This window comes from Quercus suber, unplaced genomic scaffold, assembly GCF_002906115.3.
Source record: "Quercus suber isolate HL8 unplaced genomic scaffold, Cork oak 2.0 scaffold_45, whole genome shotgun sequence".
NCBI lineage: Eukaryota > Viridiplantae > Streptophyta > Magnoliopsida > Fagales > Fagaceae > Quercus > Quercus suber.
This window is the reverse complement of record NW_027069510.1, coordinates 2031804-2047815: the sequence shown is the minus strand read 5'-3', so window position 1 is coordinate 2047815 and position 16012 is coordinate 2031804. Positions and strand designations below refer to the sequence as shown.

The 16012-nt window shown below is 36.7% G+C and overlaps 1 protein-coding gene across 1 annotated transcript; it reads left to right on the top strand.

Annotated features, from left to right (window-relative positions):
• The first annotated feature begins 578 nt into the window (after positions 1 to 578).
• Positions 579 to 1136, top strand: LOC111984691 (uncharacterized). Its single transcript, XM_024016306.1, has one exon. It carries the CDS (start codon positions 579 to 581, stop codon positions 1134 to 1136), a length of 558 nt encoding a protein of 185 aa, XP_023872074.1.
• The last annotated feature ends 14876 nt before the right edge of the window (positions 1137 to 16012 follow it).

Genomic DNA, 16012 nt, shown 5'->3' with positions numbered 1-16012 from the left:
TGCTGAAGAGCGAGGTGATTTCTTTGGACGACCATTTTTGATCACTTCAATGGTTCTTCTTTCATTCATTTTCTCGTTGTCACATTTGATATTCTTGATTTGCGTGTGACTTATGTTTGTGTGAGAATCCTTGTTTGCTTACACTCGTCTAGGGGTATTTAGTCACTTAGCCACTTTTAGGTGACTTATATCCAGTTACAGAGCTTCGTCATTTAGACTTCGTCAACGATTTACATCGGTCTAGCAAAATCTTGTCCTTTTTTTTTCTTTTTTTGGTGACTTACATCCATTTAAGGAATCTTGTCACTTAGGCTTCGTCAATAATTTACATCTGTCTTGGTGGAATCTTATCACTTAGCCATTTTTTGGTGACTTACATCCATTTATAGAATCTTGTCACTTAGGCTTCGTCAGTGATTTACATCCGTCTTGGTGAAATCTTATCACTTAGCCATTTTTTTATGACTTACATCCATTTAAGAAATCTTTTCACTTAGGCTTCGTCAGTGATTTACATCCGTCTTGGTAGAATCTATCACTTAGCCATTTTTTGGTGGCTTACATTCAAACAATGGGTAATGAAACTTGATAAGTCTTCTACCGCCCAGTCTGGAGGAGTCGGAGTAGTTTTGTACCATGAAGAAGATAAGGCAGTAGCACTATCATTCAAGCTGGAATTCCCCTGTTCAAGCAACACAGCAGAATACGAAGCCTACCTAACCGAGCTGGCCATAGCTCTTGAAATAGGAATCAAGCATTTAAGGATACTGGGTGATTCAAACTTAGTAGTCTGCCAGACTAAAGGGAGTTTCTCCCTAAAAGAGCCTAGCCTAGCCCCGCACAGAGCAATGGCCCAAAAAATGGAAGAAAAGTTTTTAACTTTTGAAATAGAACATGCTCCAAGGAACAAGAATCGGTTTGCCGATGAGTTGGCCGCACTAGGTTCGCAAATAATGTTCAAAGGAGGTAGCACCAAAGTAGAGATCAGCAAGAGAGAAGAATCCATAATTAAGATGTTGAAAGAAAGGTTCCAGGAGGAACACTGTGAAGGGAATTGGCGGATACCCATAAAGGAAGCTTTGATGGGGGAAGAAGAAGCCATAGAGCTAAAAATACTTAAGATTACGCCCTGGTGAGGGGAGAACTGTACCGCAGGATGTCAGGTGAAGTCTTGTCTAGATGTGTAGGGCAAAAGAGGCCCAGAGAAAGTTAAAAGAAGTACATGACAAGACTTACGGATCTGCGGGGAGGTCAACCTTTACCGCAAACTTCAAAGGGCAGGCTTTTATTGGCCAAACATGGGTAAAGATGCAGACCAAGTCCAAACCCAATGTAGGAAATGCCAACTTGCGGCAGACAAGGAGGAAAGTTACACTATGTTCATCAGCGAAGACTGGAGAAACCCGTTTATGCAGTACCTGACAGAAGGCATCCTGCCGCAAAAGCACAGCGAAAAATATAAGCTTAAGAGGTTAGCAACGCGTTATTTTTTGCATAATATGGTCCTTTTCAAAAAAGGGTATGATGAAGACCCCTTGAGATGTTTAGGCCCTGAAAAAGTAAGAGAAAGGATGAAAGAAGCGCACTCAGGAGAGTGTGGGGAGCACCAGGGAAAGAAAAGACTTTACAGATGCCTGCTGCAAATGGGCTACTACTGGCCTACCATAAAAAAGGATACAACAGAATTTGTGAAAAGGTGCCACAGTTGTCAAGTACAAGCCAATTTGATTCACACTCATCCGCAGAATTTTTATAGCATGGTCACACCATGTCCCTTCCACACTTAGGGGCTTGACTTGGTTGGACCGGTGAATCCGTCGTCACGAGGATACATATGGATACTAGTGGCTACAGAATATTTTACTAAGTGGGCAAAGGCAGTACCACTTCATAAAACCACAAGAGGAGCAGTGGCAAACTTTATCAAGAAAAATATAATTGTAAGGTTTGGAGTTCCCCACAGGATCATCAGTGACAACGGCACACCTTTTGTCAACAGTGATGTGAGGAAAATGTTAGAGTTCTACCAAGTCAAACATCACCAATCATCACCTTATTACCCTCAAGGAAATGGGCAAGCAGAGGCAACAAACAAGACTCTCATAAAGACTATCAGTAAAATGAGCCAAGAATATACAGGAGGATGCACAATGCACCTACCAGATGCTCTTTGGGCTTATAGAAGTTCACTTAAGTCAGCCACAAGTTTTTCACATTTTTCCTTGGTCTACGAAACTGAGGTGGTGAGCCCAGCAGAGAAAATGACCCCATCCCTGAGAGTCATGCAGATGCAAGAAAAAGAGAAAGAAGAAGAAGTCTTTGCGGCAGAAAGGTACGAAAACCTAAAAGGACTTGATGAAAGAAGAGAAAAAGCCCAAGAACGCAGCCACAGATACAAGCAAAAAATGACTGAGGCCTATGGCAGGATGACTAAAGAGAGAGTGTTCGTGGAAAGACAACTTGTTTTAAAAGTGGCAGACTATGTTAGGAGAGGTCTGGCAGGACCATCGAAATTTGCACCGAAGTGGGAAGGACCCCTTGTGATAAGAGAGGCACATCCAAGTGGATATTATCGTTTGACTCAAATGGATGGCAGAGACTTAATGGATCCCATCAATGGGAAATTGTTGAAATGCTACTATGCCTAAGGAGAAAAGTCATGTGATTATCCCTTTCTTTTGTTTTGTTGAAAAAACTCTTATGTTTCCTTTTACCTTTTTTTTTTCCATCTTTCAAGTGACTATGTCACAAGACAAAATTTTTGTAACTTGCTTTCATAAGGATGCAATGAAAAGCATGAAGTATTATCATCATATGTTATAGCAAAAGCAAAAGTAGTAGCAAAGAGTAACATCATAAGTTACAAACCCAAACTGCGGCACACTAGCCCAAATAAGTACTATAGGAAATATAATGTACTAAATAGAGTAATAAGGTGAAGGAAACAACAAAACAAAGAAGAAACTGCATCATCATCAATGAAGACCAGAAATGAGTGGTTGATCTCCAAAACAATTGGACCAGCCTATGCTAGAAAGAAGGTGCTCGCGACAGCCCTCCAAGTTTGCCACTTCATTTCTCATAATCTCAAGGCATGAGTCAATAGCATCAACAGTAAGCTGGACTCTCCTCATGAAAACGGCCTAAGTAATCTCTCGAAGGTGGTCCAAGATAAACTCCACAGCAAAACCAACACTAATAGCTCCTGCACCGCAGCCCTCCACTACAGGATCCTCTCGGTGGAGACAGTGTCAACAAAATTGTGCTCAATATCATTCAGCACACTCCCCAACATCCTCAAGAAATGCTCTCTAGTGGAGCGACCAAGTCAAAATCCCTACATGAAGTCCCTACGGTTGCTGTAGATCGTCACCAATTGAGAAGCGCAGTCCTCAGGGATTCTAAAGCCATGGAAATCTATATAGGTTTGTAGCCCCAGAAATCCACAGGTCCAAGATCATTGACTTCAGGTTGGTTAAAGCGTGCAAAAAAGGCTGCAACCTCGCTCACAAGATCTGGAATAGTGGCGGAACTACTACCCACTTCAAACTGAGAAGGCATCGTAGGAGGTGGACCTGTCAAAAAGGCACAAGTCTTGAAATGAGAAGCCTTGATAGAAAAAAAAAGGGGGAGATAGACCCACGGGGAAGAAGTGAAGAAAGAAAAAAAAGGGAAAAGAAAGTTTACTAGAGCTAGTGGTAATGGGGGTTGTGGGGAAGACAAAGGTAGGAACAGAAGGGACGGCAGAAACAAATGTTGTAAATATGGCAGAAACTGCTATAGAAGATGTAGCAGGAGTCGATGCTGTGGGCGCGGCAGGAGTAGTTGCTGCAGACACCCCTACGCCTGCTGCAATTCCTAGCCCCTTAAAGGTCTCAACAAATAGAGAAATAGATATGCAAATGAAAGAAGGGAAGAGTGTACTTAGCAAAAGAGAAAAATGAAGGAAGAAAGCACATACCCATGAATTTAGTCTCAGGTGGAGCACGCTCCTCTTCCTCGAATTCAGAAATCCTTCTCCCCAAGATGGGCTCATCCTCAGGATCCTCAAGGATTTCCTCAAAATCCTCTAAGGACAAATCAGCATCAGGCCCACCGGTGGCAGAAACGGGAATGGAGGAAGGAGTAACTACCAGAGAAGAACCGTCTTTCACAACTTGAGAAAGAGCAATGAAGGGGTCACCGGTGGAAATGACAAGAGGTGTAACAGGAGTAGCCTCGATCTGAGTAGCAACAAGAAGGGTGGCTCCCCTTTAAATAGAGGGTGTCACGGCAGGAGTAGGGGTGACCTCACTAACCTTCCCAATATAAGTACCCACATCTATAAGTACCGGTCCAATGGGAAAGGTAGTTGCCTTAGCAGGAACTCCACATGTAGTTGCAAAAGGGGCAGGTGTTGCAAACTTAACCCCACTAAAAAGGCCCTCAATAGGTGTGCCCATAAGGGTAGAAAGCTCCTCAACAGTAGGGCGATATATAAAAAGAGGCCCAGGCTCATCCTAAAAGACAAAAAGAAAGAGGAATGAAGATCAAAGTAACTTTTTAGGTGAATGAGGTAACTAAAAGCATGTAGCAGACTGAACACATGCAAATATATAAAAAAGAAAAAGAAGAGAGAAAGAGAAAGAGTAAATGTACCTCCAGTTCAGGTTCCTAGAGCATAATGGGATGGGTGGCTGACGTATCCTCCTTGTGCTTAGATTGTAAAGGAAAAGGGGAATAACAGACAGAGTCAAAGAAAGAAGTCAGCAAGCATGTTAGAATTCAGGAAAAGTCGAAAAAAAAAATGTATTTGAAAGACAAAGAAAAAGTAAGTTTTTAAAGTGACGTACTCTCCACTAAACGGCAGGCGCAAGATGGGGAGTTGTCTTCCTCTTACTGCCTCGTGTTCTGCTAGCAAGAGTAGCACCTATGGGAGGCTGAGGAGTGGCAGACTTGGGCTTGCTAGCAGATTTAATTTTGGCAGGAACTTTCTTGACTGGTGCAGAAACATTTATCACTTTAACCCTCTTTTCCCAACCTGGGGGATAATCACCTGTGTGCTAATACCATCCCTTCTTCTCCTCATCCCATTCAAAGATGGCGAATCAGCTCTCTTTCCTAGCATACGCCAACATGGACTTTGAAGGAAGGAGCAACCGAGGATTAGGAGAGACGACCATACTAAGTCCCTCAAGAGGAATGAGAGACAAACCACGACTACCAGCCAACTCTTACTCAAACGAGGTCACTACGGCATACCAGTATCCATGCATAGCAGCGGTGCAAAGGCCCTCTCTCAGCGAGCCAGGAACTGTGACTGCACTAAAACGCTGTCTCTAAAAATCAAAAGTGGTGTGTCGCAGAAAAGGTCTAACTGAAGTAGGAGACTCTGCGAGGAAGGAAAGGTCATCAAGAATGTCCTGATCCAGCCCAAATTGCCTCCTTACCTGGTTGGTAGGATAATGGACAAACCTAACACCTTCATCAGCCAAATAGGGTAACCATTCGGCATTAGTGGCCGCCAAATAGGTGATACCTGTCTCATCAAAACCAGCTAACGGAGTAGTAGTTCCAACAGTATCAGCAAACGAACCCATAGCAGAATCTATGCATATATAACCAGTACCCAAATATCTGTAAGCTCTCCAAGAAAAACTAATACCTTCATCAAAGGACTCAACAATAGAATGGTCGATAGGCTTCAAACCGGACCAATGGAAAGCTAGAGGAAAATTAGACTCAAATCTGCCATAGAAATCAGTAATTATCTGTAGGCAGGATTGGTACTTCTCTTTAGCCAATCGAACGGGCCTACACTTTGCTAAGTATTGGGCATAACGCTCGAATAAAAACTGTTGCAAGATGGTGCTATGTACAGAGGAAGTGACTATGTGGCAGGAGCCAGCTTGACTCTCGTCACTTCACAGGATATCCAGTTGAACATACAGATGCCCCAAGAACATGGGGGCCAGCGGCAGACTCACTCCTACAGATATTTTTATGGCCAAACGAAAATATAACGGCTTTATGGCATAATGGGGATGGGACCCAAAGACAAATTTGCAAAGCCAAAAAGCAACAAAAGCTGCATGATGGGCAACAGCAAAAAATTTAGAAGAAGAACTAACCCAATACGATAGCTTAGCATTTCTGGTCATCCTTTTCTTCAACTCAACTTCAATGGCCTCTTCTTCTAGAGAAAGTTCTATGGTGGCAGGATCAACATCGCTGAGAACTTGCAAAAGTAACTGATTAGCCACGTCCTCAAGAGTAACGGTGAGTTCGTCACAGGAAAATAAAAATGTGTGGGTAGTGGCGCACCACCGGCGAACCAAAAAGTGAAGGTGATAGAGGTCTCAGAAATTGGATAGACTTCGGGATAAGACGACGGCTTTCAGAACACCAGCCCACTGAAGCAAACCCATGAAGCCTGTATCAGATAACTTGTTATCAACCCACTCCTTCCAACCTGAGGCAGTACCTGACCCAAATTTGAAATGGATAGGCATAGGGAGCGCAACGCCTTGACGAATGACTAGATCGGAGATGGAGGAAGACACAAGGGCCCAAGAAAAATTAGGGTTTTGTCGACAAAGAGTGAGAAAGCTCATGGCCATGCAAAGCCATTTGGGGAAGAGAGTAAACAGTAGGTCTAAAAGAGGGCCAGCAGGACCAAGTCAATACAACAAGAATAATCAAATTAATATGGCAGAATATGATGGCAATCAAGAAGTAGGCTAGAAGAAACTTGAAGCCTAGTATCAAATAAAGCCCAGCCTTTAAAGGGAACACTGAATTATAAAATGGCCTACATAAAAGAACGAAGAGGCATGGCAGACTGTGCAAACAAAACTCCAGACTATGGCAAACGCATGAGCAGCAGGTAAATTTTGAACATAAATGAAAGGGAAGCACGCGCAAGGCCCAGGCACCACCAGCCTGTACCCAGCCAATATAGGACGTGGTGGGGTCATAGGTCAAATGTAAGAGGTAAGGGGAGTCTGGTTTGGTGGTGGGAAGAAGGGAAAAGACCTATTCTGCGCCTCTTACCCAAGCCCTTTTGGGAGGTACGTTTTGCTGGGATGACAGACCACCCAAAATAGGCAAGGTTGAGGGGGGGGGAACCATTAGGTGCATGCCATGAGGGAAAGAGAGAGAAATCATTTACACCGTGGTAGGAAAGGGTGCCACGGCGGACTAACAAACGAAATAAACCTACCTTTGTCTGTCGAGGGTAAATGGTACACAGACGAACTCTTTGGTGGTCGGCAAGTACGCGCAGACCAAAAAGGCGGTTAAGGGGCCAAGTGGTAAAATCTGGTCACGGCAGGCCCTATAAGAAGACCCTTGTCGTGCCTTGAGAAAGGATCGAAAACAGAGGGTATCACGAAAAAAAAAAAAAAAAAAAAAAAAAAAAAAAAAAAGATAAGAGAGAAAACAGAAAATAAAGAAAGATAATACAATGGGCATGCACTAGTAGGTCGATTTCCTTCTCTCCCCCTCAAAATTCTACTCTCTTTGAGGCAAGTAAATAAAAGAGATTCATTTGGGCACTAATCATTTAGGTCTGGTTCCCTCAAAGTCATTAATCTCCACAGTAGGATCTTTTTCCTGGGAGATTAGTTGCATTGAGAGGAGGCGTTCTTCCTCTTTGATCTTTGCCACTACGAACCCAAACTTGACTTGATATTTATTTTTCGATTAACTCATATTGTCAATTAATCCTTTACTTCTTTTGTAAAAACCATTGTTATCACTGTGATTGTCATAAATAGGGATTGCTTGGTCATTTTCCATTAAGAAAATGTCACTGTATTTTTTTCTTCTGTTGTTATCATATTTGCCTGTCGTAAATCATTTGAAACAGCTCTACCTGCCATAAGTACACTCCTGGCAGACGAAGCCTAGTTTGCGCACAACCCGACCCAAAGTGAGTTACAGTTGGGCCGGTCTCAACTCTCCTACTTAGAATACTCGGGCCCATTACCGCAGGAGACAGCCCAGCCCAACGCACAACACAAAAAAAGGCCCCTACAATCAGCTTTGCAATGCCTAAGATAGTAATCAATATATACATTTTAGTAATATGCTCACAAATTTTTTGATAAAATTTTGCTGTTGTTTTTTATTCTAAAATGTATTTTTATTGTTTATAATTTAACTTTTATGATGTGACAAATTCTCCCAAATTTATTGTTTATAATTCAAGGTTATTTTTTGTTTTCCATGAAGAGTTTGCTAATGACCATATTTATGAGACAGATTCTTTAAGTTACATGCATGGTTTATGCAAAGGGAGCATTTTCCTACAATTGCATTCTTCATATTTGTTTGGTTCTTTAACCTGCTTCTTCAATTGTTTATATATATATATATATATATATATTAGGATTGTTAGGCTTTGTGGAACCTAGTTGTGTTTGATCCGAATAACGACCCAACCAAAATGATGTTGCATGGTTTTTTAATGGGAGACTTTCTAAGGCTTAGTCCATGGGGAAAATTTTTTTGGCCCATTATGTAGCCCATTGTGAATCTTGTGCGCATGATATAGAAACCGTTATTTTGGTAATTAGGGTTTCTTAATGCAGTTTTTGAGAGAGAGAAAAAATGTACTGCCGCACTTTGTATTTTTTCCCTGATAATTGTGAAATCCCTGCAACTCCGTAAACGTAGGCAAATTGCTGAACCACGTAAATACTATCTTGCGCATGTGATTATTTTTTCTGTGGCGTATATTTTCTCTATTTTGTTTCTCACAGGTTTGGGAATTTCATGTTAATTCCCTACACGGATTCTAATCCTTGTGTACTTTTCACAGTTGTTTCATTGTTATAAACTTCAGTATGTGTGTAACTAACTTGATTCCATTTTTTGGTTCCTAAGTTATTTGGTTATTTGGTCTCTTTTTTTTTCTTTATAAAAATTTAAATATGAAGTGTAGCCCTGTCCAACTTCTTTACATTTATTTTCCTCAACTTTCTTTTTCAAAATTCTATAATCAATTTTTTTTTTATCCCTTTCTAAGTCTAAATGGCCTTTTGTACTAAAAAGAAGGCAGCTTCCAATGTCTGTTTGCTTTTTTGAATCTATAGTTTTTTGATGTCTCTATTTCTCCATTACTTTCTTTGGGGCTTGATTTAATTTTTATTTGATTAAAAGTTTGGTTGAGTGGGCTGTTATATGAGTTGCATTACAACATAATGCTTACCAATTTAAACTCTGCTCTTGCAATATATGTACTTTGATTCCTTATACTCATCTAATCTTTCTTCTTTAGTTTCTATTTAGCTTAGAGGTTATATACCACACTTGGATGCTAAGATACATTAACAAATAACCCAATGTTTCTTTACGTTTCTCTCTCACGTTAATTTTCAACTAATCGAATAATTGATCGACATCCTAGGGAAAATGGGATTTGGGTGTATGCTTTTTGGAAAGTAGACTAACAATGAAGTATTTCTTGCAACTCAATGTGATTTTGGGTGTCTATTATAAATGAGGTCAGTCATAATTTCTACTTTGTTAAAACTGGAGAAGCTATTGCTGCATCCACTGCTGTGTTGAGCGGTAGTTCAAACTTTAACATCTCTACAAAACTGCTTGGTTTTTCACAAATAGTCTTAGAAGCTTTATTTCAGCCATGCAATTACTATCCGTTTTCCTAGACCATAATTCATAAACAAATTGGTTAATCAGTTACTAGACATTGTTAGTTAAATGTTGAAATTCATTAGTTTTACACTTCCTACATAAAGATGCATATAAATGTGCAAGCGTGACTATGCCTACAAAGGTATAGTTGCTTTAAAATTGGCAAAACTAAATCTGTACTCAGAATGGCTGCATCCAACATATTAATGTAAATAATGTGTCATTCCTAGGAACCACAGTGAATTCCACAACTTGGGTGTGGGTATAATCTAATATATCTGTTTTGTTTATCACTACAAGGGTTGTTGTTAATAGATTTTCTCTATATCATTGCAGCTTTTTCAGGATTGTGAGCTTTTTCTTTTTTTTGTTTGCAATTAAAATTTAGGGTCAAGATTACGATTTGATGTTGTTTTTTAAGGGTTATGACTTATGAATTGGTTAGGTTTTAGAATTTTAGATTCCCATCTACTATTTATTATGCATTTTATTTGTTGCAGGAGAAATTCTATTTTGTTTATATATTGTGGCTTGATTATGCACTACAACTTTTTCTTTTTTCTTTTGCAATTAAAAAGTTGGATTCAATGTCCCTTTTATGTGTTATATATTGGTTTGGTTTTAGAATATGACATTCCCATGTACTATTGATTATGCATTATTATTTGACTAATATTTTCTTAACTTGTTCTCTTTTAAACTTTTTGGTTGTAAAATTTTCTCTAATCTCATGGTTTAACTCATTGTGGTTCCTAGGAATGGTAGATTTGGTATTTGAAATTGTCTTGCAAGTTTTAGTTCGGTGTGATTCATTGTGTTTCCTAGGAATAGCAGATTTGCCATTTGAAATTGTAATGTAAATTCTTGTTGAATGCTATATTTGCAAAAAGCTATGTTTAGCTATTAAACTACTTGAGATGTTCCTTAAAATTTTGGGATATAAGTTAATAAGAAACGTCTTTTATATTATGCTTTCAAATACAATTTTTATTCAACTTTGATGTTGGTTTTCATTCCCTTTTAGTTTTTGTAGAGAAATAGAAACACAAAATTTGTATATTAATGGTCAAGCTCATTTTTTCTTAAATTAAAAAAGAAAAATGAAATTGTTGAACATTTTTATTCTTTATTATTTTCCTTTGGTTATCTGTTAATTTTGTCCATATGTATTCGTTGTTTGAATTCCCTCTATTTTTGCATATTTTAGACAGCTTTTTCTAAAAAGGAAAAAAGAAAATGCATTTCATGAATTCTTTTTCAACTAACCTATAAAATTGTTATGTTTCTTTTCCTTGGTGTCGTGCTTTGTGATCAACTTCCCTATAATGATTACTTCAGCTTCTTTTTGTAGACTTTGTTTCACCTTTTTCCCTATATTTAAAAATAAAATAAAATTGTCTGTCCTTTTGTTTAGACAGATTTATAATGTTCACTAGGTGTTTTGCAAGAAATGTTGCTGGATAAAACTGGCAGGTTAGGACGGCCTGACTATCCCTCTATTTATCTGATATTTTGGATTACATTTTGTCAATTGATGTATTTGGGATAGTTCTCAGCAAAATTATATTCTTAGAGATCTCTTTGGTTTATTTTTTAAAAACAAAAAACCTTTTTTTAGGCTTTACATTTCAATCTACCTCAAAGATTAAATTTTCTTGATTCTAAGGGATTTTAGTTGCTATTTGTGATGATTTTGTGAATGAAACTTTCAATTTCAAATAGATTTGTGATCTCTAGCATTTTTCCCCATCCATGTTTGTAAGATTTGAGTTGCAATAGTAGCAAATTATTTATTACAAGTTTGGGTATCTTATATTAGTATCTATTTAATTGTTAACATCTATCTTTCATACTGTTGAATACTTTGTTTTGTTGAGTTGTTTTGGAACTTTGTGCACCCATCTTAATTTCTCTAACTTTTGAATTACACATTTAAGGGAATTCAAGGGAATTATTTCGTTAGGCTCCATTTCTATCCATTCTCCATTGGGAATTACAATGCAAATTATTGCAAATTATTGCAGGATACAATAGAGGAAATTGTAAGGAAATCAAGGAAGGGCAAGTCCATTGCCAGTCAAAAATTAGAAATACAACAAACATCTATTGAAAGACCTCAATTAATTGCTGCTATAACTACAGAAGTTGAAGAAACTGATGATAAAAGTATGCCGCTCCAAGCATGATAAACAAATGGACGTACTAGATTACCCTATGATTTTTAATGTATTTCATTGTATTGTTGANAAGTAAACGAACGTATACATATGCCAGGTTTCAAAACATTATTATATATGATTATTATTTACATATGGTTGGATTCTAATAGCATAACTCAGAAGCATTCCAGCACACATGATGCAAGAAATTAAGGAATAAATATACATACAACCGCACAAGAGATCAGTTGACTCTTGCACATGCATGCCTTACATACTTAACAAAATACTATATTGTTTAGAAATAAAAACAAAAAACATTATTAGATATATATCACCCAGTTGATGCTACTTATTGGCATAAAGTTTGGATATAACAATATACCATACCATGCACCCAAATCCCATTGATCATTAAACTCGATCCTTTCAATCATGCATGAACAACATATATAGTTTTAAATCCAACGTATATTGATTAATCATTAAACAAAGAAAAATATTATTATTGGATGGTCATGATGCTATTTTGTCCAGTAGGAAGCTCAGACCGGTGCATGTGATGAGTTGTCATAAAAAACGATATTAAAAAAGCATATATAATTAATTAATTCAAGACATATGAGCCAAACAAAGTATGCCTTTCACAGAACGTCATCTGCTACTTATCATAATAATAGTTTACAATTTTTTACAAGGTTATGTGGCAATAACTAGACGTATGATATTGACTTATTGATCCTTATTTATATCTAGATTCCCCTTCAATTTTAGGGTCCTTATAAAATATAGAGAATTCAAAGGTGTGGAACTGTCTTAAGAGTATTGACTTCATAGTGTATTTTTTTTTTTTTTTTTGTAGATAAGATGGTATATACCAACATATGGCGTTCACTCGATTATGATTACTTTGTTTTCAGGTCAAGACACCAATCGATTGTTACTTATTAGTGTAGGAAGAGTTCAAACCCTAAATCTCTAATTTGATGACACAAAAGACTTTATAAGTTGAGCTAATAAATAAAACTCACAAATTTTGTAGTTTTGTAATGCTTGGTCTTACATTACATCATATTGATTAAAAAAAAAAAAAAGATATGCTAAAATTTTAATTTATGACATTGATTATTCTTTATTATTAAGCCAAAACATCAACTCTAAATTTCAATTTAAACGACAAAAAATTTTTACTAGTTCAATTAACTGGAACCCACCATCGTATTGTTTGTACATGTGCAAATGGTATAGATACATTATGGTACCCCACATTTAGATTTCTATATATATAAGCTTATGGTGCAGTATTGGTCGGTCATACGTCTGAGACAACAACAACCTGCAATTGAGCATCCTTTGTCTCTGGAGGTACCAATCATTTGCAAAATGATCAGAAACCTACCTTATATAACGTTATAAACTATTTTTGTGTAGGACAACGAGGTCACATTGTCTCTCTCTCTCACACACACACACACACATATATATATATATGGCCATTGGTCATAAGTCATAACACGTTGCACTCTTAACATCCGTTGGTGAAGACTGAAGATGTAGAGAAGAATATGTGTGAACAAATGCTGAGTTCTCAAATAAAATTTTACCTTCTCTGATCCGTTTGATTCGGTCCAAGCTTGTTCAATGAATTGAGAACCATTATTTTGTTTAAGGCTTTGGTTAATGTGTGCCCTAAGGGCACACGTTAACCTATCCATTTTTGGAAACATTTTCTTAGAAATTGAAAAAGTTATCAATACTTTTTCAATTTTCGAAAATTTTTTTTTCAAAAATAAAAATTATTGTGTGCTCTTAGGGCACACATTAGCAAAATCTTTTGTTTAATTAGAGGCTCATCGAAGGGCTAAATAAGATTTAGTGTCTGTGTGAACCCAGGCTAAGATTCACGAATTTCGAGTTCTGCCTCCCTTTTTTTGTGAACCTATCATCTCTAACATTAGTGCGTGTCTCCTTCATTAATTACCTTCTGAAGTCCAAAACTTTCCCTCATCCAAAATCATTTGTGACATATTCCATTTGGAACTCTCAAACCCTAATTGAATTTGACTCTTCTCTCAATGGCAACAATTGTCGATACTTTGATTACTTTCAAAAGATTCAACCTCGCATGTTCAAAAAAAGAAGCAAATCTACTTATAAGGATCTAATAACCTTATTTCTTTCTAGTGAAAGAGAATGATCTTGCTCTACAACATCATAGATTGTCAAAGACAAAACAAAAACAAAAAACAAAAAATCAATCATGAATGTTTTTTTCTCAAAATCGCCATGAAGATATATGATTTGGTAAATGCATGTCTGCCCTGCACTTAATGGTTTATTTATTCACACACACACACACACACAAAAATGTGATGCACTTTAAGTCCTATGAGGCACCTTTTAGATTATTAATAGGTCTCGTGAGCCATCCATTAGATTAAGTCCCACGAGATATCCATCTGATTAAGTCCCATGAGTCACCCCTTAAAAAAAATAAAGTCTCACAAGGCATCCATTAGATTAAGTCTCACAAAACATCCATTTGACTAAGTCCCACAAGACATTCATATAAGTACCATGACTCCTCAAGGCACCCCTTCGATTAAGTCCTATGTATTGGAAGTATTATACAAATAATTTACTCTCGTGATTTTCTGAACAAGAACAATAAACAATACAATATCTATTCAATGCATAAATAATTATGAATAATTAAATATACTCACAGAACAGATGAATGCAAAATGATTAATGCAAATCTGATCAAGGCTAATGTTTTACATTATCTCCTTAAGACATATTTCGCCCCGCACGTTATTTCTTCAATGATGTTTTGAATCTTTTGAACATGTACAATAGCAAATAAACACATTGTTTTGGAATTAAGTACCGTGCGTACAACAAATCATTGAAAAAAAAAAAGATTAAATATTGGGTAGAAAAGGCCCAACCCACATAGATAGATACCAATTGTCCTGTGCTTTCCTATCTTATGTGAGACTCAAGGATATTAGTGGAGTCGGTTTCTCGTTCACTCTTTAATGGTTTTGGGCAAGTGACCATTTGATATTAATCTCCTCATAAAGGAAAATACATTACATCTCAAATTTGACATGTGAGTTCCACATGGTTTAAAAATTGCCACCCAAACAATTGCCCAAAAAAAAAAAAAAAAAAAAAATCATTTTTCCAACACTACAAAGAACCTCTTTGATTAAGTCCCACGAGACACTCCTTTGTTTAAGCTTAAGTTCCCCCTACACAATCATTTTAAATCAATATAAATCTCACCAACAAAGTCCCAATGTTTTTTTCCCAGCAAGACTAGGTTATTATGCACACCAAGTCCTCTTCTCAAAAAAAGAAAAAAGAAAAAAGGAAACACAAAATCCCTATAATGACATTTTAAATGGACACATATTATATTAGTGGAAAATATTGTTCACTAGAACCGATATCTTTAATAGTTTTTTCTATTAAAGATATCAATTCGAGTGAACAATATTTTCCACTAATATCTTTAATAGTTACTATTTAATGAATTCTCCTTATCCTCTTCTCAAAAAAAGAAAAAAGAAAACACAAAATCTCCATAATGACATTTTAAATGAACACACATTATATTTGTGGAAATCGTTCACTCAAACCCATATCTAGTAGTTACTATTTAATGAATTCTCCTTTTCACCCAAAAAAAAAAAAAAAATCGTTTAACTTGAACCATCACCTTAAATGTTATCATTCTAAACAATGATATACCTTTTCAATTTTCTTACTCCCACATAACCTTAATTTTTCCATTCACAAATTTTCATGTGTGTGTATATATATATATATATATCTTGCATTTATATTATCTCTAATATAAAATATCAGGTAGAATCATGCTAAAAGACCCATTGGCCAAAAAAAGAAGAAGTAATATTTTCACAATAAATGGAAAAATACCATTTAGAAATTCTATTACAATATTTTCACAATAAATTTTAAGTAGCATATTGTTATTAGCTAATATTGGTGAGTAAAAATATAATTTCAGTGGTGGATTCAAATTATAACTAGTAACAACTTTCCACATAAATTTTGTTGCGAAAGTATTGTAAAAAATGTTGTAAATATAACACTTTTTATTAAAAAAATATAATTGTTGGGAATAAATATAAGAAGAATAAATGATGATAAAGAATGAATAAAGAATGAATGAAGAAATAATA

Excerpts from the sequence above, each read along its gene's own strand:
- LOC111984691 (XM_024016306.1), top strand. The coding sequence starts at position 579 with ATGAAACTTGATAAGTCTTCTACCGCCCAGTCTGGAGGAGTCGGAGTA.